At 33.4% G+C, this 16819-nt stretch overlaps 1 protein-coding gene across 1 annotated transcript in view; it reads right to left on the bottom strand.

Annotated features, from left to right (window-relative positions):
* The window catches only part of EYS (eyes shut homolog), a 1792869-nt gene that overhangs the window by 1296635 nt on the left and 479415 nt on the right, over window positions 1-16819 (bottom strand). The window contains 1 exon segment of the mRNA XM_037844664.1: window positions 14802-14865. Coding sequence (XP_037700592.1) covers window positions 14802-14865 — 64 coding nt within the window.

Here is a 16819-nt window from a genome sequence, read left to right as displayed (position 1 = left end):
ATACAATTATCAAAACTGACATTATTAGCAAGCCCACAGTCCATAGACAAATTTTGTTCATAGTTCCAATAAAATCATTCATAGTTGTCCCCTCCACTCAGGTTCAGAATCAAATGCAAAACCATATCCTTCATTTAGTTGTGATGTATCCTTAGTCTGGAACATTACTTACCCTTTTTTGACCTTGACAGTTTCAAAGTTTGTAGATTATGGTCCCGTAATTTTGTATAATGTCCTCCAAATCCTGGTTCATCAGACTTTAGATTTAAATTCAGGTTTCATAATCTGGAAGAAATACAACAAAAATGACGTGGTGTTTCTCTGCATGCATCATATCAGGAGGCATTTTATGTTAGTTTTTTCCAATATTGGTGATATTATTCTTATAAAACTTTATTATTTGATGATACTTTGAACTTAATAATCTTTGGAGTGTTATTTTAATACTATATAAACATCCTGCTTTTTATGAAACTTTCACCTGCTAATTTTAACAACCATTGATGATTTTCTAACTCTCCATTGATTTTATATTAATTAGTTGATTTTCTGCTATAAGGCAGGCTTCACGGGGGGAAAGCTACCTGCTATACCTGACTTGGTGTACAGCCCATGCGTTGCAATCTCTGAAGGGACTTGCAGTCAAGGGGTCAGTCCCATGAGTCTGGTCATGCTCTTGTGCATATCAGCATTCCTAGTCCAGATAAGAGATGAGTTAAAATTAACTGTCCAATTGTTAAGCAAAATTTACAAAAAATATAAATGAGTCAGGACTTTCTGGATTCAAAAATAAAATTTAATTTCATCCCAGTCTCTACAGAGAGCAATATAATTGCAAGTAAGAAATGGCTCCATAGAAATATAAATCCCAGGAGAAATAAAGGGAAAGATTTTAAGGGTGTCTCTGGAAGAACTTCTAAAACCTTAAGGGGATACTTATTAGACCTTCTTAATAGACAAGAGGTCCTCTAAGACTTTTAAAGGTATACCTTGTACACCTCTTCTACTGTAACGAAATGTTTCTAATAATCATAGTGACATTATCCACAGCACACTGACTCTCATTTTGAAGAAGGGCCTGTCTGTGAAATAAAATTGTGTGTGTGTGTGCGTGTGTGTGTTTTGTCTAATGAAGTGGATTATAATTTTATAATTATATATACATACACACACACACACATATATATATATACACACACATATACATGCTAGTATACAAGCTTGGTCTGGAAGAGATAGAGAAAATACAAAATGAAAATAGGTCTTTGGACCTCCAATCTAATAGGCAAAACAAGGCCAGGCTGAAAAAATCACTTAGCTGCCAACACAGGAAATTTCTTAGATAAATAGAAGGATGACTCAAAGGCAGAACAATTTGCTCTGAAGTACTATATCCATGGAATTTGACAAGTCCATAATCAAGGAACTGGAAATGTGTGCTTTGTTGCTTTTAAGAAATTTTATGATCCAGTGACCCATGTGCCTTTTATTTCCCTTTTTTGAATGTAAATACCTATTGAAGCTATCCTGTGAGTGCTGCTCTGTTATTTGTTGTGTGTGTATGTGTGTGTGTGTGTGTGTGTGTGTGTGTGTGCTGTGGGCAGGCATATAATTTTTCTCTTTAGCTCTGAGTGCTTCAAACTGAGAGGGACTGCAACCAGAGTTACTTATCTGTACTTTAACTAGACTTAAAAAATCTTGAATCTCAACCTTAGCCAGATGCCATGAAGGAAGATGACTTTGAGGCTTAGGACCAAGTGAGTGTATTTTGTGTGAGACAAATGCAAGTAATTTGTGGTCACGTGGCAGATGGCCACTATTCTTGAATCTGGGTGGGCTCTGTGAATATTTGAGTAATAAAAACCTGCAAAAGTATTGCTTTGTCAATTTGGGGATGTGGGTCCTAAGAGGCTGACAATTTATAATAGCTTTCTCTTGAAATCCTTGCTCTAAGACTGATTCTTCAACTTCAGTACTATTGACATTTTGGCCAAGATAAGTCTTTGTTGTGGGGGTTGTCCTGTTCACTGTAAGGCATTTTACAGCAACCCTGGCTTCAACTCACTAGAACACTAGAAACTGGTTTCTTCCTTCTGGTTGTAATAATCAAAAAATGCCTTTAGACTTGCCAAATGTCCTCTGGAGGAGTAAAATGACCTTGGGTTGAGAGCTACTGTTCTAAAACTCTAATTAAACTTATACTGGTGTGTTCTGAGGCATCGCCAACCAGCCAAAGTTAGAACCACATGGAGAGAATGGTGCCCAAGCAGCCTCAGCTGACCCAGAGGGGTAGTCATTGGCCATTTTTACATATTATCTTCCACAGTTCAATCTCTGGCCACTATAACTCATACTCCCAGGTGGAAAATATACTGTCCATTCGCTGATGTATCATCTCATTGAGACTGGCTATATATTTTGGATCCCATCATCTAAATTGAGTCTACTTGTTCAAACTTTCTCTGTTGTAGCTTTTGTATGTAGCTTTTCTTGATTCAGAGACCTAAGAACTAAAAAGACAAGTAATCATCTCCCTAATATTCTCAATATACAAAAGAGAGACAGAGTCAGGAATTCTGCGATGGGGGTGGGAAGTGGGAGGTGGGAGAAGGCATATAGCAAATATTGGTCTACAGTACTTTTGTGAACCCCTACTCTACAAGTTATACTAAAAGACCTGTGTTTGTAGCTGAGTAGCTTTCTCAGCCTGCTTCCTTCTTTTCCCACAAATCTCTTTGAAATACATTCTTTCTTCCTTAGGGTGAAAGTCAGGGTATGCCATTAAGATTTTTAAAGAGTCTAGGTGCCTCTTCCTTAAATGTTTCTAAAATTGTCACAAAGAATTTAAAAGCCACACATTGTTGATCTTGCCCGTGAGGCACACTTTTCCTGGTAATATCCATGGATTTGATCTTTGCTCTGAATCCATTTATTACTTTGAAAATCTTTGCCAGCTGGAGACTCTGGAAATAAAAAATCAGATTTATTTTTCAATATAGCAATCCTGGGTTAAAAATATTTTCTCTAAATTCTGCTTGAAAACAAGTCTCATCATTAGCTCATCTCTTTCCTCTCCTATTTTATCATAGGCCACTAAATGAAGCTATTCAGTTATTTCAACATTCTGTCCTGAAATCTTCTTAGCTCAGTCTACAAGGTCATTAGGTATATTTTGTCCTCCACATGAATCCAGGCAACAGGCTTCCCAACATTTGGTCAACACGTAACATGGTTCCAATTTCCCAATAACAATTTCCTTACTGCTCTTCCACATGTCTCTAAAATTTCCTCACTGTCCTTGGCAACCCTTTCCCAAAGTAATTCCAAAGTCAGTGTCACATATATTAGGTTTCATTTATGCCAGCTCTTTACTTCTAGGTACTAATTTCTGATTCAATTATCTAGTTGTGTAACAAATGGCTGCCACACGCAGAGGCTTACAACAACCAAGCATTATGATTTCTCATTCTGTGTGTTAACTGGGTGGTTCTGCTACTCTCCATTTGTTAGTTGAAGACACTGAAGAAGTTGCATTCAATTTGTATCCATATTGTGCTAGAAGTTCCATACAGGTCTTTCACATATATCAGGTCTTGGTACTCACTCTTAGCTGGCATACCTCAGTTCTTTTTCATGGGGTGTCTCTACTTGTGTCTCCTCTTCCAAGGCTTCTGCACCTGGTTTTTCTCTCCTGAAGGGCTCCCTAATGGTATGCTGGCTGGGTTCCAATAGCATGATAGTGGAAGCATCCAGGCTTCTTAAGGTATCACTTATGCCATGTTCCATTAGACAAAACAAATGGTAATACAAGGAGTGGAATCAGCTTATATAATTGGAAGAAATTGATGGGGGGCATATGAGAGACTATCTACTATAGAAAGAAATGTGTATCATTAGTTTAGTTCTTTCTTTTCTAATATATGCAATTAAAGCTATAAATATCTAGTTACATCTTCAGCTGCATCTTGCAAATGTTCACATGTTGTATTTTAATTATAATTTAGTTGGAACTATGGTCCAATTTTCTTTTTGATTTTTTTCTTTAACTTGTTTATTTAGAAGTATATTGGTTAATTTCCAAATACTTGGTAGTTTTCTAGACGTCTTTTTTCATTATTGCTTTCTATTTTAATTCTGTTGTTATCAAAGAACATGCTAATGAAATTTTAATCTTTTGAAATTTATTGAGACTTGTTTTATGACCAAGTCTATGGTTTATCTTAGGAAACACTAGTGGTCACTTAGAATGTGTCTTCTAAAGTTACTGGATATCATGTTCTAGACAAGTAATAGGATCTATGCAGTTAATAGTGTTGTTAATATATTTCATATTCTTACATATTTATTTGTCTATTTGTTCTATTTTTTAATTCCTTAACATTTTCTTGAATTGTTAAATCTCCAAATGTAGTTATATTTATTGTTAAAATGTTAAAGTCTCCAAATGTGAATATGTATTTCTTTATTTCTCTCTTTTCTTTTGACAGTTTTTTGCTTATAGTATTCTGTAGCTTGTTAAAACATATGCATTTATGATTCCTTCATTTTCCTGATGAATTAATCCCTTTATTAGGATTTTTCACATTTTACCTCTGGTCCTGAAATTATTTTGCCTGATATGAGTATAGCTTTTTCACATTGTTATGCTTTCTTTTAGAAAAACATAATTTCACCTCACTTTTATTTTCAGCTTAATCATCTTTATATTTATAGTGCATTTTTGTAGACTGTATAAAAGTTGGGTTTTGCTTTTTATCCAGCTGGAGTATCTGTGCTCTTCAACTAGACTTTTAAAAAAATTTCATTGATATTTAGTGAAATTATTTATGGTTTGATTTATGTTCAACACTTTGCTCCTATTTTAATTTGTTCAACTTTTTATCTTTTTTATTTTCTGTTTTCTTTGTTGTTAGTTAAGTATATTTATTTTTCTATTGGTTTTTAACCATAGTCATACCTCTTTACATTATTTTTTGGTTTAATTATAAGCCATATAGTTTACCTTCATGGCATACAATAAATCTGGAGGGGGCAAATGGAAGATATCCACGCACTTGATAAAACCACTTACATTTTTTAAGAAATTAATAAAATTTCTTGGCCTCACACCTTTTAGCCCTGTGCTCCTTTTTACCTTTCTGGCAAATATCTTCAAAGAGAAATCTAGCCTTGCTATCTCCGCTTTCTGGTAACATCTACATATTTGTCGAATCCCAACACCTCCAAAAAAAAACCTAAACCCGCTGAAATATAAGATCTCTTTAAAAATAATTCTTTGAGCACTTTTTCACACAAAATCATACTGGGCAGTACTATATTATTTGATATCTTTTACCGTCTCTTTCTAATTAGCACTTTCTCTTGTCTTGCCTTCTCCCTCTCTTTCTCATTGCGTGTTCCTCTTTCTGCATCCATGTCTTATATTTTAGTCTTCTGCAGCATCTATCCTAGGCCTTCTTTACTTTGTCATGTCCTGTGTTTCTCTCCTGTGCTTCAAACACACATATAAAAGATTATTTAAGGGGAACTCCCATTTTAATAACTTACAGGTCAATGAACTCAGTATGTCTGAGCTCTGCTGGTCTCCTCTGTATTAAACATGCTTCTTCCACTGCTGCAGTCCATGGCAATAATCCATTTATCCACCCCAAGTGTTCCAAGCATGATGTTTTCTCTTTTTCTTATTTTATGCACCTCAATACTCTCAAAAACCTACCTATTCTGTCTGTCTCCTAACTATCTTCTGGGATAATCAAATCATCTCAAATCCTTTTTTCATACCTGTACTTGAGACCACAGCTTGACTACTGCAAGCACTTAACTCTTTCATATCTCCAGTATGGTACCCTGTGACTTCCCATTGTCCTTAGTATTCTTTAGGGTACTTCATGTTCTGGACTCAGTTTCATATGCCAGCCTCATTGCTCTGAGTGTTCGTTAAGTTGAATATATTTGAGGTCTTTGAATTCCTATGCTTTCTTTTGCCTCTGCTATTTTATTTTATTTTATTTCTTCCTGGAACATCCATTGTAGCAAGATATGCATGAAAATTTAGAAATCATCAATATATAGTTCTTTCAGTTTGAAGAAAAAGATCATTCTGTTCACTCTGGGTGTGGTAGGTCGAATTATGTACCCCCTAAAACATGTTTTTCTAACATAATTACATGGAACCTAGAAGAGGGAATGAGATCTTGTTATTCTGTACAGGTTAATGTAATACCCTGATACAACCCAGAATATTTTGGGCAGAAAATAAAAAAAAAAAGTATTTGCAAAGTCCCCTTGAGAGACTGAGGGGAAAATGGGGAAATATTAAACTTTCTCACCTGGGGAATTTCTGATATTCTCACAAGCATTAGGGACTCCCAATTTAATAAGTACTTTGGAGCAGCTTGATTGGGTGCAAAATGTCTATGATAGTTATTTCTTCTCGGTGAATTGTCCCTTTTATTAGTATATAGTGTCTGTCTTTGTCTCTTATAACATCCTTGGATTTAAAATCTATTTCATCTGAAATTAGTATTGCTACCCTGCTTTCTTTTTGCTGTAGCTTGCACGGAATATTTTTTTTTCCATCCTTTCACTTTCAATTTCTTTGTGTCGCTAGGTCTAAGATGAATCTCTTGTAAACAACATAGTGCTGGTTCATATATTTTAATCCTTTCTGCCAATCTATATCTTTTAATTGGGGGACTTTAATCCATTTACATTCAATATTATTACTGTTTAATACTGTTTAATAAGTCAGGCCCTCAATCTTTGGGTTGCCCTTATGAAATTTATTCCTGCAAAGGAGAAGCTAAGCCTACTTATAATTATGCCTAAGAGTCACCCCCAGAGAACTTCTTTTGTTGCTCAAATGTGGCCTCTTTCTCTCAGTCAACTCTGCAAATAAACTCATACTCTCCCTGCTATGTGGGACATTATTCCCAAGGGTGTAAGTCTCCCTGGCGACATGTGACATGACTCCCAGGGATGAGCCTGGCCCTGGCATTGTGGGATTGACAATACCTTCTTGACCAAAAGGGGGAGGAGAAATGGAACAAAATAAAGTTTTAGTGGCTAAGAGATTTCAAAGAGTCAAGAGGTCATTCTGGAGATTGTTTTTAATCATTATCTAGGTATTCCTTTCTAGTGCGTTATAATAGCTAGAAGGAAATACCTGAATTGGGTGATCTGCATTTCAGTAGATTTGATTCTTGATGGTGATTGTATAACTATATAACCTTTATCATGTGACCTTATGATTATGAAAACCTTGTGATTGACATGCCCTTTACCCAGTATAGGGAGGAAGGGATATGGGATTTTTGGGTGTTCATTTTAATTTTTTTTTTCTTTATTTTGGAGTAATGAAAATGTTCTAAAATTAATTGTGGTGATGAATGCACAACCATATGATGATGCTGTGAACTATTGATTGTATACTTTGTATGGACTATTTGGTGTGTGAATATATTTCAATAAAATTACATTAAAAAAAAAAACAGATTTTTCATCTGCATGTCCATGGGGAAACAGATTCTCTTGAAGATATTGTTATCTTTAATTAAGATGTGGCCCAACTGAATGAGGGAAGGTCTTAATCAGATTAATCCTTTATAAGGAGAAGAAATTCAGACATAGTGAAAGTCCCAGGAGGAGCAGGAAGCCAAAAGTCAATAGAACTTGGAAGAGAAAGAAAGGACATTGCCATGTGATGAAAGAGCCAAGGAACCCAGACATTGCCAGCCACCCAAAAAGCTACCGACCCTGGGAGGAAACAAGCCTTCCAGCCTCTGAAGCCATGAACCACTTCCTGTTGTTTAAGAAAAAAACTACTTTGTGGTATTTAACATAGTAGCCCAGAAACGATGACACTGGGGAAGTGGTCATTGTCACATGCAGAAAGATTTGATCAACCTGAAAAGTATATGTTGTGAAAAGGTAAAAAGACTAAGGACAGGATGCTGAATAAAACCAAAATTTAAGCGTGTTCAATGTTTTGGAAACTAAGGATGGTAAGAATTTCAGAAACAATAGCTGTATCATCACTTTCCAATTTTGCAAAGAGCTGAAATTATTATGAATGCATTGAAAACCAGACCTTCTCTGTAATTTTCAACTATATGATAATTTTCTCTCATTATAATATAGAGTCAAGACTATGCTGTTTCCTATTGGTAATGCAGTATCAAATTAAAAGTGATTAGTATAAAATTTAGGTTAGAGTTAAGCATTTCTCTGAATCTTCCAGACCTCTCATATCATTGCACAGATTAACTTCCCCAGAAGGGACTAGTTTTACATTGTATTTTTTATTATTCTGTATAACAAGTTCAATGTAAAAATTCATACTTCTATTGAGTGACAATATTTCTTCATTTGATATGCTGGTTTTACAGAAACAGATTTTCTGTTTCTACAGAAAATGTAGTCAAATTTAATTATCCAAACAAATGGAGTAGTCAATAATTTATTCAGGAAAAGAAGGGGGGTATCAAAATGGTAAATAATAGGTACAATTTCTGTATAAGACGTAATTAAAACCATACAATTAAAGAAGACATTTGACCATGACGTCAAATGCCTCTACACACTATAAACCGATAAACCGAATAATAAAAGAAGCAAGAAAATTTAACTGACAACAAATCATGGAAAGAAATATTCCTAGCCTCTACTCAAGTTCCCTTGTACTTGCAATAGCAAGCTTATGGCCTCAGCATATAAGTGCTTCTATTGAACTAGTGGTAACAATGTAATCACCAAAAAGGTGAACACAATACTGATTGTCAAACCAATATATACCCCATATTTACTGTATTTTAACTGCTGCATAAAACAAATGGGAGATAAAAATCATCTGCATCAACTATTAAAAAAATAATATTTTTTTCTACTGGATTCTTATTATAAGCTCAGTACTTTAGAGTTCATCCAATGTAATTGACCTGTCCTCCATAATAACACTCACATTGTCACTTTCATTAGGGGAATCAAATCAAATTGACTTGTTAATATACTCAATTGATTTCTAGTTGACTTCAAGCAGTTTCCAAAACATTAGAGATGGCTGTTGGCTATATAGTCCAGCCAAAATATTTGTCCTCCAAGAATGTTCTGTCTAGCTGTAGACTGATTAGACTGGAGCATTTAATTACAGCATCTGTAGCTCCCCATTGTAGTTCCACACAAGAATAACTGAGATATGGCTTGTGAAGGCTGAAAAACTAATTGCTCTATTATCTGTACTGTAGTCTTTTTCACTTCACAAGCACTTAAAAATATGTACTGAAATCTGCTTTCTAATTACAAGTTGCCATAACAGAGTGTCCTATCCAGAAAACAGCGTTATTTTTCTGGTTTTCTACTCACTTAAGCATTTTTACTTTGCTGAGCTTTCTTCCTTCTTTGTTTACTTTCTTTTGCAAATATATTTAATGGCTAATTACCATTTCTGCTTTTTTATCTTAATTGCTACACATTTTAGGGACATGTGTCATTAAAGCTTTAGCAGATAAGACATTTGCTCAAACAATATTTCTGTTTTACTTGCACATACATAGCTTTATTAAGATGACATTATTAGTTTAAGTGCTTATTTTCTTGAGAACCAAACAATAATTTACATCAAAGCCTTATCTTCTTTGTATTAGGTATTGGAAACTTTTATATTTTAGAAGAGAAAGGTAGCAACTTAATTCTCAGAATCTAAACACAAAAGAAATAGAAAGACTAATATCTTAAGAGTGATATATACATTATTGTCTCACAAGTATCCTTCATTTAACGAAATTCAATATGTAAAATTTCCTGAGTTATAAGATCATCAAGAGTTTAATTAGTTATTAGTAAATGCATTTATGCATTTTTGCAAACTTCCAAACTTGTAAATCATACATTTCCATAAAGAATAGAATGTACTTTATATAGCTCAAACCATCACTGTTATCGTTGGCAATTTGAGAGATGTGGTCTTCTCTATACCCACTAAGAGAACACTCCAACTTCTGGGGTGGTCTTTGCCTCTTCAAGTACTTCACTGACAGAGAGAAGCACTGGCTAAATTTTGTCATCAGCAACATTTTCATTAGAAGTGGTTTTTCAGGTTTTTTTTTTTTTTTAATTTACTATTTACATGTTTAATTATAGGGGGAAGATGAGAAAATGTGCTTATTTCCAGATATTTTGTGTGTGTGTGTGTTTAATACTTTTCCTTTCATTTTGTATGTATAAAGAAAATATATACATTGAGTCATTTTTTATTCTTATTTATTCAAAACATGGAAACAAAAATTCTTACTTAGTATTTTTGTATAACAACATACATTAAGATTACTGAATTTTTTTGGAAGTGTTGCACATAGAGGGCTTTAGAAGAGGGGGCCGAGTAATTAATGAAGTCCCATGACAATAGAATGGTAAATGAGAAGAAAAGTGGTCATTTCAAAGTGACTGATTTATATCTTCATTTTTATGAAAATAGATAATTATGATATCCAAACATCATGGGGAACATGAATGTAGTCCAAAGACTTGCCTTACATGAAAAACATGAAGTTAAACTGACCCAAGTCAATGGCTGAAATGTGGTCTAATAGGATTTATTTTTATAGAAAGAGCCTTAGCTGTGCTTTCAAAATCATCCTTTGAATTTAATGTAAGAATCTCAGGGGTGCTGATAGGATCGGAAGTACCATACATTTAAAATATCTTCATGGAGTCTAAGCAGGAACTATGGAGAGCAGAACAGATTTATATTCTTCAGGTAAATCACAATAATTATCTCTATCAGAGAAAGTTAAAATCTATTTGCATATATTAAAATTTTCTGTTCATTGCTGAAGAAAATTTCAGTTTGTAGGAAATAAAAAACAAAATTATTAACTCCATTTCATAGTGAGGGAAATGCATAGTTGATGTTTATTTGCAAGGTTGGGTTACAAAAACTAGAATTTGGAATTGACCCCAGATTGAATTAGAGCTGACTACTTGCTAACTCCCATGGATGAACACTTCATGGAAAGAGAATTGTTGTACTTCAGGATTTACTTGTTCTTCTGTTAAAAAAAGAAGGAAAAAAATAGATTCTACAGATTTCAAAAGAGATATATACACTAATAACATTGTATGTGAAAGCTCTGCTATTTGTGGAGGATCTGTAATTATAATGCTAGAAACTTACATACATAAAAACACTGCATTATTCAGTTCTACAGAAGTAATTATACCAAGATTTTTCTAATTATTTTCTATTGTCCCTATAAATGGACTCTATAATCACAATCTACTCTTTGGATAAATTCCTTTCTCTATATATGCTTTAATAAGTTATAACTAGCAGTAAATCAGAACCTCTGAAAATGGCAAAATATCTGAACTAGAGTAAATTCTTAAAATAAACAAAATACCATATTTTGCATATTTGGTAAATAGGGATTGTAGTACTCTAATTTTTTTTTAAAGTGCAAGAATGTATAAATTCATAAATATATCTATACTTTTCCTTCCATAAATTTTACTCAAAGTGGCAAGAACATGACTTTAATCTAGTAGACTGGAATAGAGTTAAATATTTCCTAGATAAAAGACCTTGCACATTTCTTTATCAAAATATGTATTAGTACAAATAAAGATTCAACTGGCAAAACTTGGACTATACCAATAGAAATATGCTTAAAAATTGGGTTTTATTTTTAGCATTGTCTATAGCAGGGGTTGGCAAATGTTTTCTATAAAGGGTCTGAGAGTAAATATTTTAGGTTTTATAGGCAAATAGGACAAATACTCTGTAGTTGAGGCTGAAAACAACCATAGACAATACATTAATGAATGAGTGTGGCTGTATTTCTGAGCCATGCTCAGTACCAAACAATTAACTATATCAAATTATTGGTTCAACTAAATATTGAATTTAGACTTAAGGATTTCAATGTGTTTTGGTGGAGTTTCATTTTTTGGGTATTTTAAAAATTTCTTTTGGAAATAAATTGTAAAATTGGTAGAAAGCTCAGGGAAAACACAATCAGATGACAAAGAACTATTAAATTTTCAAAAAGAAGGCATTTGATATAGAAATTGAATTACTAACTGGATTACACATATTTTTTTTCAAAATTCATATTTATTCATAGGATTTTTTTATCAGTTCCATGAGAGTTTTAAGGAAGTATCTCCTATGAATATTAGAGTAAATAATTATCTTTGTGGTGTAGTACAAAGCCCCATAATCTCAACAGCTTAACAAAATTAAAATTTTGTTTGGTTTGGTTTGGTTTGATTTGATTTTTCTCACTCAGTAAAATGGGGATGCTTAGTGTTCTAAGGGTGGTTTTGCATATGATAATTTGAGCATGAAGCTGTTCCATCTTCTGTATCTTTTTTCTTTAATTTCTCAGACATGTACCTTCCAACAACGATGGAAAAGAATAGAGAGTAAAAGATTATGTGGGACATTTTTATGGACCAGACTAGAAGGTAAAAACTTCCATCCATTTTCTACTGGTCAGAATTCATTCACATGGTCCTACCTATGTACAAAATTTTAAGTTTTGCCCAGGAGCAAGGGAAAAAGATGAACAAGTAGGTGACCTCTTTTACGCAAAGCAAGTTTTCAAGCTGACAGATGTATAAAAATATAAACTGAATTAGAAATTGAATATTGAATATTGTGTTCATAATATTCTTTTATTACATGACATCATTACCAGAAAAAATATTATATGTTAGTATTCACATCTATTTTATATCAGCTTAACTTTGTTTTTGTAAGTTTCATGTTATTTACGTGATAGCCTGTTGAACATTTTAATGTGTTTTACTAGTCTAAGGCCCTGCCATTTACTGAAGAATTCTTATCTTCTCTTCATAATAATTCTGGACTAAAATATTTAGCATAAAAAAGGTTAAAGCTTTTATGATTTAAAATGCTTATTTATGCTTACAACACACTTCCCTTTTCCTTTAAATGTAAATTTTTGAATCAGAAATTATTTTCAATAATTCACCTTCCTAATTAGATTTTTAAATTTTAGACTAGTTTTAGACTTAAAGAACAGTTGCAAAGATAGTATGGTGAGGTCCTGTATTGTATGCAACCAGTTTTCCCTATTGTTAGCATCTTAGGTTAATATGGTACACTTGTCACAACTAATGACTAATATTGATACATTATTATTAAGTAAAGCCCATGTTTTACTTTGATTTCCTGAATTTTAAGTCAATGCCTTTTTCTGTTCAAGGCTCTCATACAGGATACCATATGACTTTTAGTAGTCATGTATCCTTAGGCTACTCTGTGTTTGACAGTTTTCCAGATTTTCCTTGTTTTTGAAGACCTTGACAGTTTTGAGGCATTCTGGTCAGTTAATGTGCAGAACATCCCTCAATGGGGATTTGTTCCCTGAGTTTCTAATTAGACCAGGATAATGTGTGTTGGGGGAGAAGACCACAAGGGTAAAGTGTCATTCTCATCACCTCATGTCAAAGGCACATGCTGTTAAGATTATTCATCACTATTGATGATAACCTTGATTACCTGGCTGAGGTACTGTTTGTCAGGTTTCTCTATTGTAATGTTACTCTCCTCCCCTTTTCCATATTGTACTTTTTTCCAGGAAGTCACTATTGTGCAGCCCAAACTTAAGGGTGGATTCAGGGGTATTTATTTTAAAGGTTAATAATTCAGTGCTACTTTATTCTGTTGCACAAATTTTTCTAGCTTTGGCTATTGGGAGCACTTTCAGTTGACTTCTGTGTCCCTTTGGCATGCACTTATGGCTTTGTTTTCTGAGGATTTCCTTACTTTCTGGTAAAATGTTCTCTACACTCATCTTGAACCTTCCCTGCCTTATTAGTCCCATTATCAACTATATCTCCAAGAAGGCTGTGTTTCTTTTATTAGAGAATGGCAGAAACCAAAATCAAGGATGCAAACTGTTATTTTTAAAATGAAGTCTAATTTTTGCTTTAATGGGTTTACTTAGATCAGTCTCTGTATATCTTTTTTTTTATTGTGGAATATGACATATTCACATAGAAGTAATAACTTTCCAACTGCAATTTAACAAGTAATTAGAGAGCAAATTTCAAAGAATATTATGGACTTCAGTTCCACAGTTTCAGTTATTTTCTTATTGTAAAATATAACATATATAGAAAAAGGTGATAACTTTCAACTTAACAAGTAGCTATATAGCAAATTTCAAAGAATGTTATGGGTTACAGTTCCACCATTTCAGTTATTTCCTTCTAGCTACTCTAATACCCTGGCAAATAAGAAAAAGAAAATTATATATAGATTCAGTAATCCTAATCCTTTGTTAAATTCTATCTTGTCTGTTGCTACCCTTTCCTCTAATTTAATCATTTTCCGGATCTTCAGGGAAGTCTAGGCAGTGACCACCCTAATTGCTTATGTTGAAAAGGGGTGTCAACATTATGGGAAAAGGTTGATGTTCTAGAAGAGGCTGTTGCCTCTGGGTTTTGGGACTTTGCTGGCATAGGAGCTCTCTGGAGGATTTAAGTTTCTGAAAAATAAACTTAGTGAGTGAAGCTTTTATAGAGTCTCAGACAGGGACCCAGGTATGCTTTAGGGGTTTGACTTAGGCTTAAACTGTGGCCATTCGGATATCTAGCTGAAGCTTGCATAGGAGCAACCTCCAGGACAGCCTCTCACTGTATTTGAATTCCCTAAGCCACTGAAACCTCATTTTGTTACCTTTTTTACCCCCTTTTGGTCAAAAAGGTATTCTCAACCCCTCAATGCCAGGGTCAGTCTTAATTCTGGCTTTTCTTTCTTTCTTGGTATTCATTACCTTTAAATGGAGCCATACATTGGCAAAAACAATTACCAGGTTGGTCAATACAGGTGGCTCCCTTCTTACAGAGAAGTGAGGCACACTTCTATAGCTATTTCACATCTCACACTTTTAAAAAATAATAAAAATATTTTAAATTTTAATAAGGCAAGCAGGTGCCACATTGTAATTCTTAAATTAGCCAGTCTTCTAATTCATTTTTCATAAGCTCTGAGAGAAAATTCATCAGCTAAGAATGTCATATATATTCATACCCATTTATTTCACCTACTACAAACTGCAACAATTTCTCTTGGAATTACTAAATGCAGGCTAATATCCTCTGAGTTTGTAAGTATCTAAAATCTTCTTAGATATGAACTAATTTATCTTTTTCTTTGGAGTCTAGAGTTGGAGTAGATGTTTCAGGTTGTAGGGATGCAAATACAATGTTAGGCTTAAGAGAAATACAAAGAAACAGAAAAGGAAATTCTGGCACATGAATGGCATCTTAATGTATGTCCCTAAGGATTAAATGTAGTTTATAAAACACGGTTGTCAAATGCTACTTACCCATAAAGCCAGAGGTAAAGATGCATTTGAATCTATCCATGAGTTCTGTAGATGTGATGTTATGTATACAAGGTGATGAATCATATTTATTTCTATAAATTTCACTATGTAGGCCTATACAGAAATAAAGGAAAATAGAAATGTTCATTAACTACATAATATCAAATTTAAAACTAGTTCTCCAGTTCAGATTGTCTATTAATACTGCATCTAGAATTTGTGTTGCCAAAGCTGACCTTTCATATTATTTAACAAGGATTGTTGGTTAATTTTCCAAGAGTTGAACAACATAGTTTTAATTGACACTTACGAATTATGACAGCTAATTTTCTTATCAATTTACAAGAACAGAAAAATGACATTGACACATAGCACACTGTATTCACAAATGACATGAAGGCAAACATTCCTTTTATTCTTAAGAAGAAAAATGACTCAGGGCTGGATGAAAAAAAGTTTAATTTTCATCTAAATAAGAAAGGGCATACTTAACTAAAGAGAAATTTCATTTTTAATACTATAATAACAAAACAAAATATTAAGAGAAGTATGACATCAGAACATCAAGTTAAGCTGAGGAATAAAGTAAAAATTAAAAATTATAATGTTAGTGAAGAAATAGATTTTCAACCTTAAAAATTATATTTGGTAATTTGTCTTATACCTCAAATTTGTGAGGAAAAAAATGGCACAATTATAAACTTTATTTCATTTATAAAAGTAAAATATTCATTTGAGCCTAAATATGTCTATTTCTGTGATGATGTGATAAAGTAGTAAAATAATCCAAGCAGAAATTACATATTCAACAATTCTCCTGGAAGAAAATTAATATGCATGTCTCTGAGACAGTTGTATCATCTAAAAATGAATTGCTTCCACCTCAAATTAATCTTCAGGGATCATAATTTTTGTTAGCGTGTGTGCCTACCTTGAAATCCATTCTGACACAGGCAGCTAAAGGTGCTGTGGAGATCAACACAAGTGCTACTATTTAGACAGGGATCACTTAGGCATTCATCTACTTCAATCTCACAGTTATTACTTAGAAACAAGAAAGGATTCACTTCATTATAAATGTGTCACCAGCACAACTTTCAACTAAGTTGAGACTATGTTCAGAATATATATTTTCAATTTGTCTGTACATAATCCACACAATAATTAACGGTATGAACACTGTTTTTTATTTTGTTTTGATAAGAGACAAATGTGGCTTTATTCTTAACTCAGAAAACCTAGGAGAATTCAAAATTTCCATTACTTCTTTGAAATAAAACACATGCCATATGATGGAAAAAGGCAATATTGATGACTGTACAGCTTTAAGCAACTTGACTTTCTTTGATGGTTTCTCTTCAAAAGCTGCATTATACATACTTGGATGCTGTCTACAATATACCTAAAAAATATCAGCAACCTGCTTTATTTAAGTACTGTGAACTAAATTAATTTTTGTATTC

The sequence above is a fragment of the Choloepus didactylus genome, chromosome 7, assembly GCF_015220235.1.
Source record: "Choloepus didactylus isolate mChoDid1 chromosome 7, mChoDid1.pri, whole genome shotgun sequence".
NCBI lineage: Eukaryota > Metazoa > Chordata > Mammalia > Pilosa > Megalonychidae > Choloepus > Choloepus didactylus.
Note: the sequence above shows the minus strand (reverse complement) of the source record. Positions and strands in the feature narration are given on the sequence as shown.